We start from the raw sequence: 15,980 nt of genomic DNA, 5'->3' as shown, positions 1-15,980 counted from the left end.
GTTCCAGCACGGCGGGTGGGCTGGAGGGAAAAACAGAACAAAACCAAATCCAAACCAAGAACCAAGCTTCTGACCTGAGTAGCATCGCTGGGTTTCATCCAGCTTCTGTTCATTGCATAGGGAAGGGTTGTCTGTGCTCTTGAGCCACACGTGGTCTGAAACCTCTTCTTGATTTCGTTCAGGAGCTGAAGGCTCTGGATCAAAGTGATGCAGAGGTATATAAACCTGTCTTGGTAGATGTAATGAAACAGATAATTCCCATGTGAATAGGTCGGTTTGTTGTTTTCAGACGGTATTTTCGCCAGGATCTGCTCCGTCACCTCCAGAAGTTTCCCCACACCAGGCGTGCTTGGCCAGGATGGCTGTGCCTCTCGCAGCTTATGTGAGAATTGGGTAACGTCTTCCTGCTACAAAATGTGGCAGTTTGCACCCGAAGTGGGAAGCAGGGGACGCAGAGCAGCCTGCCAAGCACGCCGCAGCGCCAGCGGAGCCCGGGGCTCCCCAGTGCTAATCCTGGGGCACGTTCCCATGCCGCAGATCTCCTGTTAAAGCCTGCACAGGTTGCGTTTTTCACATTCAGTAAAATTTGACTCAATTTGTGCCAAAAACTTTCAGGATTCTCCCTCCCCTGTCCCCCATGAGTTATGTTTCCTAGAAAAACCACAACCCTCTTTAAGTACCTTAGAAATGCACCATAAGCAGCAAGCCAACGCGAGACAATAATAAATGAGGCAAATTACATGCCAGGATGTGCTGGTGATGATAATGTTTTCCACTGAAGACAGGAGCGGTGAGATTTTCCAGCACAACAACGGCGGCACCGTTCCCGCCCGGGACACCGGTGAACTCGGCACCCGCCACCGTGTCACCCGCGATAACGGCCCCGAGCGACACCCGGAGCCGCCTGCGCTGACCTCCAAATCCATCTTGTGTCGGCGTGCCCGAGGGGAAATCACGTGTGTGGCACGAGCCTGACCCAGGAATATTGCAGGGAGTAGGATATTTTGCGTGAATAAGGAAGGGCAGGGTCTGCAAGATGAATCACCGCAACAATCATTATCCTGAGGAAAAACCTTGGAGGGTGGATTAACCGCGATAACTGCCCTTTCAAGGTAACAACAATGCGAGCCGTCAGCTCTTCTCAACCGCGAGGAACAGAAAATGCTTCAGCTTGGAACAGAAAATAATAAAAACTATGGAAGTTCATGAGAAGAGATTGGCCAAGGAGGCACCCTGCGCTTCCCCACCGCTCTGACTTCAGCCTGCGATTGTTATACAACCCACAACAAGAATCGCTCCAAAGATTATTTTTAGCACACCAGTAGCTTTCAGTGAAAATAAATGGAGGGACAGACAGTTGCTATAAAGACAGGAAATAAACTTGAAAAACTACTCAGCTTTTGGCCAAGCAGGGCAACTGAGTTACACAGTTCCTGAGCGTGCACGATAGCCTCTGATAAAATGAACTCCAAATGACAGTCTTCTTCCTTTGGAGCAGCCCAGCTAGAACGTCAGGGCTTGCGCGGCCGCTCCACGCCTGGAGCAAAGCCCGAAGCTGGGAACCCCGGGTGCACCTGCCCAGGCAAACAATTAGTGATAATGATCTGCTAATTATTCACTGCACTGAAGGAGGAAAGAGTAAAGGCCTCATTCTGTCTCCCAGTTGAAACAATATTCAATTTTTTGTTAATGAGCCAACCTTGTGTTCAGCCTCAGCTAAACGCTTGGGGATTGAGGACCCGACCTGACAGTCACCACTAAATTCTTGTGCTCTCTGCAACAGAGCGCCAATCTGAGGAGTTATTTTAATAAGAAATTTCCCTGTTCCGACGTTATGTGGATGCCTTTCCATTTCACTGCTCCTGAATTATGAGAAAGAGTAAATATGGTTGCAACTTACCATTACTAGAACTGTTAGCAGTTTTCCGTCGTCCTCGCGTTTCTCCCACGAGCATCTCGGGTGTCCGCTGTTTGGAGATGGGTCCGGCAGCACTTGAAGGGTGGTCTGAGGGTAAGGCAAGGTCAAATTACTTAAACTTCCTACCATTTTATTTGCTTATTTAGCTGTACATGGAGCTCCCTCCTGACCACAGTAACATCCCTCCCCTCTGTTTTTAATTTCAAGTCGAACAAAACTATTTCCATATTTTTATGTCCACAAAGCGTAAAAAACCCACCTTCAGCCCAGCCCTTCGGCTTGGAATCAGTTGTGCCTCGCTCAGCGACAGAACGAGAGTAAAACACGTTATCACTTTGAACAGATCGGTTTCCTTTATGGTGGAGTTGTTTTCAGTGTGCTGCGGCGTGTATTACAAAAGCCAAAAATATAAATGATCAACTGGAAGCTTAAATTAATTTTTCCTCATGTCTAAATTAGGAGAGTGAGTAATTGCTGCAGTAATCGCAAGCAGAGCCTGTTTATCAATGCCAGTGAATAATTGGCTATTAAACAATAGTGCACTTTGCCTTTGAAAATTCACAACACTCTCACAGGAAGCACACTGCCAGTTTTCTATTAGCTGGGTGATGGATGAGAGGAGCGGCAGGATTACACACGCAGCTTGGGAAAAGCTTTCTGCGTGTCTCCCCAGCAGCATCCCTGTCCCGAAGAGTCATCCTCGCCGCAAGGAGAAGCACACGCACATTACAGCATCTGAAGTCACAGGGCCAAAATAGCACAAGCCTAATTCTGTAATCAATCACTTCTGATTGCAGGCAGCCAAACGCCGTACCTAGAAACCGCAGGCAGGAGCTGCCTCTTGTTTTCTGTTTTTGTACATGCATCCGTCTGCCACCAGCCATCGCTCCGACCTCACCCTTTGTCCACAGCAGCCTCTGGCCCTGTTACCTTCCTTTGCCCATTTTCCACGCCAAGCCTATCCTCTTCCCGCCGTGCTCCTCATCCCTCCCTTTGACAGCCCTGGATGGAGCCCCCGTGCTCCCGCCACCCTCTCCCCCCAGCCACACCGACCCCTCACCTCCACCTGTTTTTAGGGCCACCCCTGCATCTGTCCCCGCTCCAGGCCATGCCTGGGCTCCGTGTGCTCACCCCAGGCTCCTCCAGCTCTCGGGATCTCACCTCTGCTCTCTCCCCTTCCAAACATCCGAGCTCCCCACATCAGGCGCAGATGTGGGGCAGGTGCTCAGGGATCCCTCCTGCTCCTGCTGCTCCCAAGCCGTCCTCTCGCCCAGCCTCTCCCCATCCTCCTCCTCCTCCTCTCTGCCTGAGCCAAAGCTCTTTCTCCTCCTCCTGGATTCCCACATCCACTCCTGGCGGTGTCAGGTTCCGATGCGACAACCCAACCAGTTTCTTGCATGGACATCCCTGTATCCTTGTGCCTTCAACTGACCCGCGGCTCCGGCTTCACTCAGTCACTCTGAAATGGTTAATCTGTGTTTTTCCCCGGCACCGCTATTCCTCACCTCGCCACTGTGCAAATCCCCGCTCTGGTCACTGCTCATCCACATAATCCAATTAGTTTTCCTTTCCTCTGTTCGCAGACCTCTCCTCCCTGTCCTTTTCTCAATTTGGAAATTGCTCATTTGCTTTCAAGCTTCATTTCAGTCCGGTCTAGACTCCCTTCCCAGACTCTGCCCTACTGACTTCATTTCATGCCCCCCCCCGCCAAGCTATTAACACAGCAGCAAATTCATTCTCTCTATTTTTAAATACCTTCCTAAATAAGCAGTTGGAAGGCCCAGCTGGATGTGCAGTATATCTGGCTGATGCAACTGCACATTCCTCAACCCCTGTTCTGCTGCCCCCCGATCTCCCAGGAAACGCGACCTGACTGGCTCTGCTCACCTCTGTGGGAGGCGCTGGGCTGTTCCCCTTCCAACGGTGTCTCCATGCCAGCTCTGTTTCCTTCATCCCTTTTAATTCTAATTATCCCTAACTCTTCTCATATAACCTTGAATTCTGTGATTTCCCCTTCACTAACATCCTTTAGCCTCTCCTTTCTTATAATGTTCCTAAAGGCCCTGGATTTCCCTCTTGTCCTTCCAGACACTGTTCCACCCTGGAGTTCATTGCTGCTTATGGTGTCCTGGTTCCTTCGAGAGTTTCTGCCCTTCACATCTTACTGAAACATCTCTGGTCAAGGTCTCTCCCACCTTCATCTTACCAAGATTTCTGTCAGACGCTTCCTCCTTATCCTTCTTCATTTATTTACAGCACTGCTGACCACACTCTGCTTGAGATCTTGTTCTCACCCTCTGGCATTCATTCAGCGTGTTTGCTAAGTAGTGTTCTTCACCAGCCTTGGACAGGTCTTGATCTCTTTCCTTCCTACCATCTCATTTCCATGAAAGAAAAAACACCCACCAGGCAACACAAAGCCCCAAACTCCTCTGAATGCACAAACTCAACCGCCACCTCTGCAGAGATACCTCCTGTTTTACTGCTCAACTCCAGACCTGGCCCTTCCATCCAAATTGAAGTGTTAGTACATTTCTGTAGGGAGATCTCTTCTTTAGATCTACTTTTAACTCAGGTTCTTCCTGGCTAGAGCAGAGCTCCTGCACATCCTCCGTAAACCCCACTTTCCTCCATTACTGATGGTGTGACTACGTGTGTCAGCCACCCCACACCCATCGTGGCCTCCGATCTTTCTCCTAAGGCCCAGTTTATGAATCCTCTCCTCCAAATGAGGTTTAATTCTCTTGAAAACTTCCTGTACAGGGTCCTAAGAAATGATCCTTGCCCAAGGATCCCTGCGATCGAACTCCCAGCGCCTGACCCTGGATGAGGCTGGCAGGCCGCTCCTGCTTTGCTCGCAGCAACCCAACGCTCCTTCCCTCACCGGCATTTTGACGGACGCTCCTCCTTTCACATCCCTCTTCTGACACCTCCTCTTTAGCATCAAGCGTAAGTCACTTGATTTTGCTTTCAAGGCCCTTCATGACACACTTGTTCACCAACAAGGAGCTGCTCTGTGGCTGGCACACTCCAATGGCCTTTATCCCTATTTCCAAGGAATTTTCTTCTTTCTGGTGCTGAATTCCCACTCAGAGCTCCCTAAGAGCACTTGCAAAAGCCCTCCACCCTTCTACAGCCACAGCAGCCCCTCACCATACCAATGAGCACGGTTTCCTTTTTACTCTCGTGTCTTCCAGCCCCATCGTCTACTTAGATCATAATGTTTTTTGGGGATGTGACTTATTCTTCTGTATTTCTGGATGATCCTGCAGAAGGGCAACCTACTGCACACATAGAACTATATCACTGCCGAGAAGGCCTGGCTTGCAATCACAGTGATCTGCAGAAGATGGAATTATCAGTCTTCTCCTACCGCACACTCATCATCAAATGTACAAAACCTCGCAGGGAGCCTTTCCACCTGTGCCCTCTGCTCATTTTGAGTACCGTGCTGACACATTTCAAATGGCCCTTACTCTCTGTTCCACGAGACACTAATTCCACAAGAGCGTGGACACCTGAGACGTCTAAAGAGTTTGTGTTTGCACTTACACACCGTGGCCACGGCTCCCCAGTGCTTCCCGGCAACACTCCAGTAAGGGCTGAGTTTGTTGGTGTCTCCTCAGCACAGCAAACACCTTTACTGACACGGGCACTCACTCCAACCAGAGCAGCGGAACACGGTTGGGAAGTTGTTCTAACCTGAACCGCAAGTTGAAGGTCAGGTCTGGCTGCCACTTCCCAGCTCACAGAACAGACACCAAACATTTTGCTTAACCTCTATGACTATGGCAGTGTTGGACCCACACATGAAGCTTATTAGAAAAATCAACAGTTTTGGCAGATGGACACTTAGAACCAATAGTTAAGCTGCTGTGTTGTCACCTGGCCATCAGAAGTGACCCCACCTCTGGTCTGTGTGACACCTGAGTGGCCACACAGGAGCTGCGGCTGGAGGACAGGCCGGTGTTGCTGATGCAGCATAAAGAAACTTGAGTGTCCTGATGGCAAGTCTGTTAGTCTGGCTTAGGCCAGGCAGCTCTGCCGAAGGCAGCGAGGCCAGGGGAACCCAGGGCCAGGGGAACCCTGGGCCAAACCCCCCAAACAACCCCCAGCCCTCGTGGCCTGGTGCTGATCTGCCTCCACGTTACACCTTCCCAGCCATACAAAGTACATGCTTGGACTCGATCTCGTTGTCTTCTGGATCATTAGACCCCCAACAGCTCACAATTATATGTTGATACCTTTGATTTCTTTACCCCACAATTCCTGTTTGGAGATGTATCACTGGAGGCCGTGGGGCTCGCCAGGCCCGTGGTAACCAGGTGTGCTCTGGGTGCCTGTACAAGCAACAATTCCAAAAACATGAATTAGCTTAGTCAAGCATTTTCCATGGACACATTTTTGACAGAGTAGTTAATATTGTTTACATAATTTTAAATTAAGTATAGAATGCATTCCTATTTTGCCTCACATCTTGACATAAAATATATCTCTGTGTAGGTAGACAGGGAAAAGTTCCTGGCTCTGCAAGGAGATAGGAAGTTATTGATAAGAGCCCTGATACCTGCAATACAATACCCTCTCTTAGGGTTCACAGAATTCCCCCAAAGCTCTCTTATTAGCAAAAGCTGTTTGAACAAAGTTGGCTGGAAAACAAAATCTAGTTCAGTACTTTTCCCTTTTTTCTTTTTTTTAACCTGCAATGCTATTTTAAGACCAGCTTAATGGTTACAGTTTAGGCAATGGCTAAAACGGAAGGGAAAAAAATGACAACACTTCATAAAGTTGATGTGCCTTGCTCATAACTCTCTCTCACACCATGATATCACCATGGCCTTGTGCATCTCCAGTGACACCTTGACATCAGCCTTGTGAAAGTGCATCTCAAATCTTTGAATAGAAGGGGAAAAAAGGGAAGATCATTTTGGAGAAAGAAAGGTTTTGAGTTCTATTGTTATAGCTATAATTATAGTGATACTAATCTCATCGCTAGTAGTAACAATCTCAAAATGTCTTCTGCTGATTTTCAGATTTATAAATGTGTGTTAGTCCAAGGTCAGCCTTTGTCAGAACTAAAAGTAGACCCGTGTCTCTCTGCGCCTCCCTCCCCATCATTCCACTTTCTCCACCCTTTCTCTCCTTCCTGCCGTGAACACGAGTTTGCTTCCCCTGATCTCCACGTGATTTCCTCACGCTATTTGTTACCCCGTCCCGTGCACAGCTTTGTGACTCCCGCCCTGCGCACATTCGGGGAACGGCCACCACCCTTGTTGTCCCCGGTGCTGTCCCACACCCAGCCACACGTGCCATCTGCTCCGCACATCACCGCGCTCACCGTGTCCTGCTAAGAGCTCATGTCACATTGGCTCTGCTTCATCCTCCTCCTCCTCGCTCCGGCGCTGTGAGCACCTGCCAGAGCTCAGCACCTCGCTGGTACCCACCAGGATGTGTCCCCAGGAGATGCACCAGCAGGACCCCTCGGTTCAACACCACCTGCAGAAACGTGTTTCACACCCAGCTCTCCTCCCTCTACACGTGCTGTTGCTGCTCCATCTCTCTGCAGACCTGGGGGAACCCTGCGGCTTTGGAAATACCTTATTTTATCAGCACCTGTAGCTCTCTGGTTCTTGCGCTGTCTGGAAGACTGTGTCATGTTTACTGGATTAGATCCATGGTGTTTAAGACCCTTCTTTGGCAACATATAATCTGCTTTAACAGTGCATCTTTTCACCTCTGTTTCCACTAATAAATGTGTAAAGGAAACACCAGGTCTTTATTTAAAAAAGGCAAAAAAAGTATTTGCCTAAGTGCACGTTGTGATAGCTGAGGAATATTATTTTTTGCAAATGCAACATATTTCCCAGTGTGTTTGTAACAAGTAACTTGTTATGGGGTAGAATCAGAAGAGCTTCCCAAAGAAGCTATAAGGCAGCATCCCTGTGAACAAATATACCTGTGTTTATACCTGTCAGGGGACAAAAGGTAAAAAGAGAAAAAAAATGAGCCGTTGTAGAACTGCAGGCACGTGTGTGATGTGCAATGGTAACACGTGCACATCGCTTGAGGGAACAGAAGATGCAGACCGGTGGGATTCATGTACTTGGCTGAAAACAACTGACCAAGAGAGGTCAGGCTCTCTGATTCTGCTGTCGAAGCTCACTAAGGATTGCTGTTTGAGAGAGCAACTTACTTCATGTATATTAATCATTAGCTCCTTCTCTGGTATGTTCGGCAAGTGGAGGGTCCAAACTCCAAGCCAGGTGGTACCTGGGGGGCACAAGCAGCAGCCACAGGCAGGGTTAAGCCTGAGCACATTTTGGAACAAAGCCCCAGACCAGGCCTGGTGTAGCACGGATGTGCCCGCAGGGGCCCGGGAAACCACCCAGGGTGCAGCACAGTCACTGACCTGCTCCTCCGGACCCAAGAACCATTTTGGTTGGGAGAGATTCTCAAGATCATCGAGTCCAACCATAACCTCACTGCAGCGCAGAAAAGAGATCAAAGCACTTTCAAAAGAGCACATGAAAAACCTCCAAGTTCTCCTGCCTGTGGTTTTTAACACTCAATAAGACTGATGATCATGTCTTTAGACGGAGAGACCTCCTCAGCTCTGAGACCCAAAACCTAGGCCCCAGAAGCAGGCCTAGGACAGCCTCATCAACACATTACTTTAGCTTCAACATAAAGCATTCCTACATCTGTAGTTAGACTGAAAAATCTGAGTAAACCCAAACCCAGAGAAACCCTGGACACACGGACCTTGGTTTCAGGAGCTCCTCGGGCTGTGTCCAGCCCCAAAAGCCAGGAGATGCATCAGAGGCTACAGCAGAGGACTGACTGCCCAGACGGTCGCACAGACACAACCCTGCACCAGACCAACATAAAACACCTGTATCTTCCAAGTCATGGGCACTAGACTCCTAAATCATCCAAACAGAGCAAGTCTTTCCTTACCACAAATCTTCTACTGGCTTCTAGTCAACCAACTCCTCATCCAGCTCCTGTAGCACTCTGAGCCCAGCAGCTACACAGGCTCAGATGAAGCTGGATGGAACCAGATGAAGCTGCAGGTAATTAGCTCCCTGGCACAGGTTTGCCTAGGCTTGCACTAACGGCCTGGATGGGCCCCACCTGGAGCTCACCTGGGCATCCAAACTTCCCTCTGGAAGGGTGCAAACCTCCTGCAGGCCTCTCAGACCCACCCTGAGCTCGCCAGCCACCCGCTTACATCACCATGCTGGTCAATCACAGGGCGCGTGTCACCTTTTTATTGCCACAAGTGTCCACAACCAGACAAGATGTTCTGGAAGCCCACCACGGTCTGACCCTTCCTGAGCTCTGACCTGCTGCAGCTCCTGATGCCAGCGGCTCCTCGCAGAGAGAAACTATTTATCGCTCGTTTTTCAGCCCCACAAATACATCTGTAAGCTGAGAAGTTACTGCGGTTGCTGATGATATGATACATTGCAGAGTGGGCCAAGAAGAGCCCAGGAAATTAAAAGGCTTTGCGAATGTTATTTATTTATTTATTGTATTTTTCAAACGTCCTTCTAGGAGGCAGGAGATTCTTAATACAAGGAATGCCGGTATATTAACCTCACATTTTTGCTACTGAAAGGACTCTCTAGTCTGACTTTTGCAGGAGATGTTTTGACAACAAAACAGTGCAGCTATGATTAGCCTGATAAAAGGGAGCCAGAGTATTGATGGTATGTGCATCCAGGATCTAGTTACAAAATGGGCTTTTAACCACACGCTCCTCTGTGAATTCATGCTATCGGAGGCCATCTTAAAGAAAAAAAAAGCCAGACAACCTTTCTTTTTCATTTTGCGTGGGTATATTTTTTGTATTTCTTTATGTTTATGAAAAATGAGACATTAATAACCTTGGCCAGAACCACACACTGAGCAGACAGATGTTGTGCAAACTTCCTCGCTGAGCTTCACCAGCCCATGTCCCCACAGAGACCAGGAGCAGCCGTGAATCTCTTCGGCCAGAGGGAACTATTGGATCCAGTTGTGGTTTTGTGATGGAGTCCCAAAGTCCAGAGGATTGTATTGAGACCAACAGACTTTTTTCAAAGTTTGGGGTTTTTTTTAATCTAATTTATTTTGAGAATACAGTTTCAGAGCTCATTAGCTAGTGTGCTAAATCATTGTGCTGCCTAATGCCAAAAAGCAACCCTGACAAACAATTAACAATAGAAACACCATTGTGGCCACAAGTGATGGATGACCCAAGGGTGTAGCTTGGGCCTAGTCTTTGTTCAGAAGAAAGCTGCTGCTGCTAAATAAAGAAATGGGTAGTAAAAGGTGAGAGCGAACAGATCATATCTGAATAAAAGTATTTGCTCTGCGTGAGGGTTCTGTCCTGTAGAGTCAGGGGAAGGTGCTGGGGACAGACCGGCCCCTTCCCGACCACGCAGACAACGGCGCTTCCCGGAGCAGCAAAAGCTGCCGCCGCGGCTCCTGCAAAGACCCCAGAGCTGGATGTTCACCTGCAGACATCTTATGGGATGTCTTTTTAACCCTTTTAAGAGCACAATGTCAAGTTCATTTCTATTGCCACGTGCGATTTCCTGATTCCTGCTTTGCCGTCATTAATTTCTAATCATTGTTTCAAGTTTTGTGTTAATTTGCCGGTTCGTCTATAACCTATTGCTGTACTCTGTTAAGAGAAACAGAATAATTTATCATAATGCCTCATGTTGATTTTTTATGCAGAGATTTGAAAGTAATTGATATAAAGATATACTGTAAAAAAGGAAGCTGGATATATACGCACTGTAAAACAGGTGGTAGGTAAAGATTAGTTACTACAGACCACTGGAAAAACCACATGGTTGGAAGGACCATTTAAGGTCTACGACATTTAAAACGGTGATTAATATGCTTGAGAAACTTTGCCAAACAAGACAAACTACCCTCTGTAATCTGCGCAGGAATGTTATTTTATGTATGCTTCACATGCGCACGCACACACCCTCACATATATCTGGGTCACAATTTTTTGAAGAACAAACAGAGTAAGAGAAAGTCATTGATTAGTCCAGTAAATTATTTATCTTCATTTTGTGAAGAGGCTTTGCCATTTTCCGCTCTTACTGAACCCTAAGACAACAATTTGTTCAGCCTTGACCTATCCCATACCCCTGTGCTGTGTTAGACAGCCGACTTGCTGAGCTTGAATTAGACAAAATAGCTTCAGCATCAGAAACACACACACAAATGAAGCCAAAAGAGCTCTCGGACTGTATTTTATGTGCCAGATCACTACAGCGGACTGAAACTCTGAAGCAAATTTAAAATGACCTCCCAGTTTTAGCGTTCAGGGATTCGCTTTGGGGGTAGATTTGTTTAGTAGCAAGTTTAGTTTCAGGATAAGACTCCTGAGACTGTGCCCATTTCTGCTCAAGGATTATTGAACCAACGTGACCAATTGTACTTAAAGCAACAAAAAGCCAACAAATGCCACTGAGGTATGTCCCTGAGTCCTTGTTTCAGATTGCCCGAGCCATTAGGAGCCTTAGGGTATCATTGTACCAACCTATATACGGAGCAAAATAAAACCCTTAATTCTCAAATCCACACAGGCACAGTACATTTGGTGACCGGCTCCAATGATGGGAGTGTTCTGGCGCTTGGGAAAATTCCGCTTGATGTACAAAAGCGGACAGCACACTGAGCACATCCACGTTTGCTTACAGAACTGGTAAAATTACACTATAATGATGCTGCATGCAGGACCATCCCACCGGCCTATACACCTCACGAGAGCCAGGTGACCAGCTGTGTGTGGGGTTGTGCGCAGGGTACGTGGGTTGTCCGGATTCCTGGGGTTGTTGCACACCTGTCCCGCTGCCTCCCCCCGCAGCCGGCAGCGGCACCGAGGCCCAGCGCGGGTGCCTGGCCCAGCACCACGGCTGGGGATGGGCTCACTTGTAGCATCCACACAACATGCTCCTTGCTGAGCTAAGGAGGTGACAAATGCAAATTGGGATAACGCCTTTCTGAGTATCTCTTAATGGTACTTTCCTTTTCTGGGGGCTTTCCCTCCCACCCAAGGAGGATTTGCCCTAAGCCTCGAATTTACTTATAAATATCTGCTGTATATTGACATGTATAGGCTGGGGCCTGCTGCTTGTGCCTGGTGCTGGGTGTGCTCCAGGACTGGAGCCTGCTTGATGCCCCTTGAGGCTGCGAAAGACCTGGGGCAGCTACTCCCACCACCCGCAACCGCCCTGCAGGGGCTGCCTGCTCTGCCTGTCACTGCCCGCTCTGTCACTGCCCGCTCTGCCCATCACTGCCTGCTCTGTCACTGCCTGCTCTGCCTGTCACTGCCCGCTCTGTCACTGCCTGCTCTGCCTGTCACTGCCCGCTCTGTCACTGCCCGCTCTGCCCATCACTGCCCGCTCTGTCACTGCCTGCTCTGCCCATCACTGCCTGCTCTGTCACTGCCTGCTCTGCCTGTCACTGCCCGCTCTGTCACTGCCTGCTCTGCCCATCACTGCCCGCTCTGTCACTGCCCGCTCTGCCCATCACTGCCCGCTCTGCATGTCACTGCCTGCTCTGCCCATCACTGCCCGCTCTGCATGTCACTGCCTGCTCTGTCACTGCCTGCTCTGTCACTGCCCGCTCTGCCTGTCACTGCCCGCTCTGCCTGTCACTGCCCACTGTGTCACTGCCCGTTCTGCCCATCACTGCCCGCTCTGTCACTGCCTGCTCTGCCCATCACTGCCCGCTCTGCCCATCACTGCCCGCTCTGTCACTGCCTGCTCTGCCCATCACTGCCCGCTCTGTCACTGCCCGCTCTGTCACTGCCCGCTCTGCCTGTCACTGCCCGCTCTGCCTGTCACTGCCCGCTCTGTCACTGCCTGCTCTGTCACTGCCCGCTCTGCCTGTCACTGCCCGCTCTGCCCGTCACTGCCTGCTCTGTCACTGCCTGCTCTGTCACTGCCCGCTCTGCCCGTCACTGCCCGCTCTGCCCATCACTGCCCGCTCTGTCACTGCCTGCTCTGCCTGTCACTGCCTGCTCTGTCACTGCCCGCTCTGTCACTGCCTGCTCTGCCCATCACTGCCCGCTCTGCCCATCACTGCCCGCTCTGCCCTTCACTGCCCGCTCTGTCACTGCCCGCTCTGCCCGTTCTGCCTGTCACTGTCCACTCTGTCACTGCCCGCTCTGCCCGCTCTGTTGTCACTGCCTGCTCTGTCCGCTCTGCCTGTCACTGCCTGCCACTGCCCACTCTGTCACTGCCTCCTCTGCCCACTCTGCTCATCACTGCCCGCTCTGCCCATCTCTGCCTGCTCTACGCATTTGTGCCCGCTCTGCCCAACTCTGCCCATCTCTGCCCGTCCCTGTCCGCCGCCGCTGCCTCGCCGCGCCCGCCAGGTGTCGCCCTGCCCAAGAGCGCGCTGCCGGCTGCGGGCGGGCGCTGCCCGCGGGGCTCGGGGCGTCCCGGGGTTCGGCGGCAGCTCCCACCTCCAACACCCCAGATTGCATTTCCTTCTCCGCACAGCGCCTGTGGCCGGCCGGCCGCTCCGGCTGTCTCCGGGCAGGACGGCCCGGGCCGCGGTGGGAGGCTGCCGGGCGGAAAGGTGATGTGAAAGCATCTGCTGCACCGGGAAAGCCTGGGCGATGGAGGGGGAGAGCGGGGAGAGCGGAGCACCCTCCCTGCCCGGGCACTCAGCAGGGACAGGCCTGGTAGCGCTGCCGTCCTCCCCCCGCCAGGTCCGGCTGCCTTCCCCGCTCGGACCGCGCTCCCGGGGCGGTTCGGGGCAGCGGCGGCGCCGTGCGGGCGCACCGGAGGGGTCGGGCCGCCGCTCCGCTCCTCTCGCTGCTCCGGAGAGGGGCTTCCAGCCGACGGGTCCTAAGGGCCTTTCATTGGTTTTTCTGTTTTCAGAAAAACACTATCAGCAGAACAATTCCCGCACCACACCCCTGTTATCATTTAGGTAACCTCCCTGTTTGAAATATTTTAAGTGGATAATAAAATAGTCACCATATCCGTGTAAATTCCCGCAACGAGGAGCCGGGATACTCCTCTCGGCCGGGCCGCACCCCCCGCGGCAGGAAGGCACCCCCGTGGGGTCGGACCCGGCGCGGGCAAGACCCACCGACACCTGATGCGTTGCAGGGCCCGGCGGGACAGCCGGCTGCGAGCGGCCAGGCGTCCCGGTCTCTGCCATAAGAAAGATCAATCAGAAAATGAGTGGAGAGGGCACGGCAGGGACACAGACAGGGCGTTTGGGCAACGCGGGGTTTTTTCGCTGCCCGCTGGTGGCTGGGGGGGCGGCCGCCCCTCCGCACCTGCCGGTACCACCGGAGCCGCCGCGGTGCGGGGCAAAGCGGCGCTCCCGGGGATGCTGCGGGCTGCCCGGGGCTCGCCCCGCCGCGCCGGCTTATCTCGGCTCGGAAACCGGGAGGGAGAGGAGCCGCACGTTACACACGGGGAGGCAGAGCGAGGGGAGGAGCGTCAGGGCCGGGGCAAACGCATAAAACGAGCCTCAGGTGCTCGGCCGTCCCGACGAACGGGCGGCTATCGCGGAGTGAAAACTTCCCCCGCTCCCCGGTGCGGAGCAGCGCGGGGTGCCGGCCGAGCGCGGCGGCCCCGATGCCGCCCGGCGGGCCGGGGCCAGCCCCGGGGGCACCCCCCGGTGACACCCCCCGGAGCCCCTGCCGCTTTTCCCCGGGCCGTGCCCGCAGGAGGAGCCGCGCTCTCCGCCCGAGGAGGATCGCTGTGAGCCTCCGTGCAGGCAGGTGATCTGTCTGCCATTTCTGGTTACCCTTCTTCCCACCTCCCCCGCCTTTCTTCCCCCCCGGCTGGACAACTCCCTCCTTTGGAGAACACGCCCAAGTAGCTGAAGAAGAGAGAAAAGGAGGAAAAAAAAAAAAAAAAAAAAGAGAGAGGGAGATAGTTAACACTGAACCTGGGGGGAGCGCCCGGAGCCGCCGGCGCTCAGGAGGATCCCGCAGCCCATACATTGCCAGCAATAAAGCGCTCCGTGTGACAGGCATACAAATCCGAGAGAGAGGGGCAGGCGGAGCGGAGCCCCGGGAGCGGGCCATGGTGAGTGGCCGCGGGGGCGGCGGGGGGCGCGGGGCGCTGCCCATCGCGGCCGCGCTGCCCTGACCCGCGGCGGCTCCGCACACACGGCCCCGCGGCAGCCGGCGGGCATCGTTTCGCATGTGGGGCTGAGACACGGCAAGCAAGGAATATGAACAGGAAAACAAGGCGCTGGATCTTCCACATCTTCCTGAGCCTGGGGATTGTGTATATCAAGATCGGGTAAGTAACTTTTTTTTTTTTCGTTCTTTTATAACAATCGCGCTCTCTCTCGCTCTCAGCCTAACCTGCCCAGACCTGTTACTATTTAACTCGGGAAGTCTCAAAAAAAAAATGATGGTGGTGATCACGATTATTTCTTAGAAGACAGGTAGAGCCCCCACACCTCTGAGCGACCCTCGGGGGTGCAGCCTCCGGCGGGTCGAGGCGGCGGCGGCCCCGGCGATGTGCGGAGCGGCGAGGGGTCGGGGGTGCTCCCTGCGACGCGGGGGGGACCCGTGGGCCGCCCTGGAGCAACCGGCTCTTCTCCAGCCCGGCCGGCGCTCCCCGGCCGCCCCCGCCGCCACCTGCCGCCCGCAGCTCGGGGCCTCCGCGCCCGCACGGGAATCGCTCGGGGCCGCAGTCGGAGGAGCCGCCGCCGCCCGCACCGAACGGGCGGAGGGAGGGAGGCTGGCGGCTCCGGTCCCGCAGCATCCCTGGCCCGTCCCGTCCAGGTGCGCCCGGCTGCGGGGCGGGCGGCGCGGCCCGGGGGCTGTCCCCGTCCCCCCTCCCTGCACCCCTCCCTCCCTCCCGCCGTTCGACGGGAGAGGGAAAACCCTCCCAGCCCGCTGCCTGTGCACGGCCCGGGCACGCAACGCCGCCGCACGCATTTAAATCACGAACGAGGAAGTTGGGTCCCGTTTTGGCAGGAGCCCACGTGCTCCTTATCTCGGCTTTGGCTGCGGAGAGAGGGAAGCGACAGGGGAAAAGGCGGGTGTTTTCCGGGGACACCTGCC

General features: G+C 52.9%; 1 protein-coding gene across 1 annotated transcript in view; it reads left to right on the top strand.

Annotated features, from left to right (window-relative positions):
* Positions 1 to 15,136: 15,136 nt before the first annotated feature.
* Positions 15,137 to 15,980, top strand: part of WNT7A (Wnt family member 7A) — a gene marked incomplete at its 5' end in the record, with an annotated part of 37,164 nt that continues 36,320 nt past the window's right edge. The window contains one exon of the mRNA XM_082059677.1: positions 15,137 to 15,207. Within this exon, the coding sequence (XP_081915803.1) occupies positions 15,137 to 15,207 (71 nt within the window). The remainder of the gene's footprint in view (positions 15,208 to 15,980) is intronic.

This window comes from Streptopelia decaocto (assembly GCF_964273445.1).
Source record: "Streptopelia decaocto genome assembly, chromosome: 8".
NCBI classification, from domain to species: Eukaryota; Metazoa; Chordata; class Aves; order Columbiformes; family Columbidae; genus Streptopelia; species Streptopelia decaocto.
This window is presented reverse-complemented; position numbering and strand designations above follow the sequence as displayed.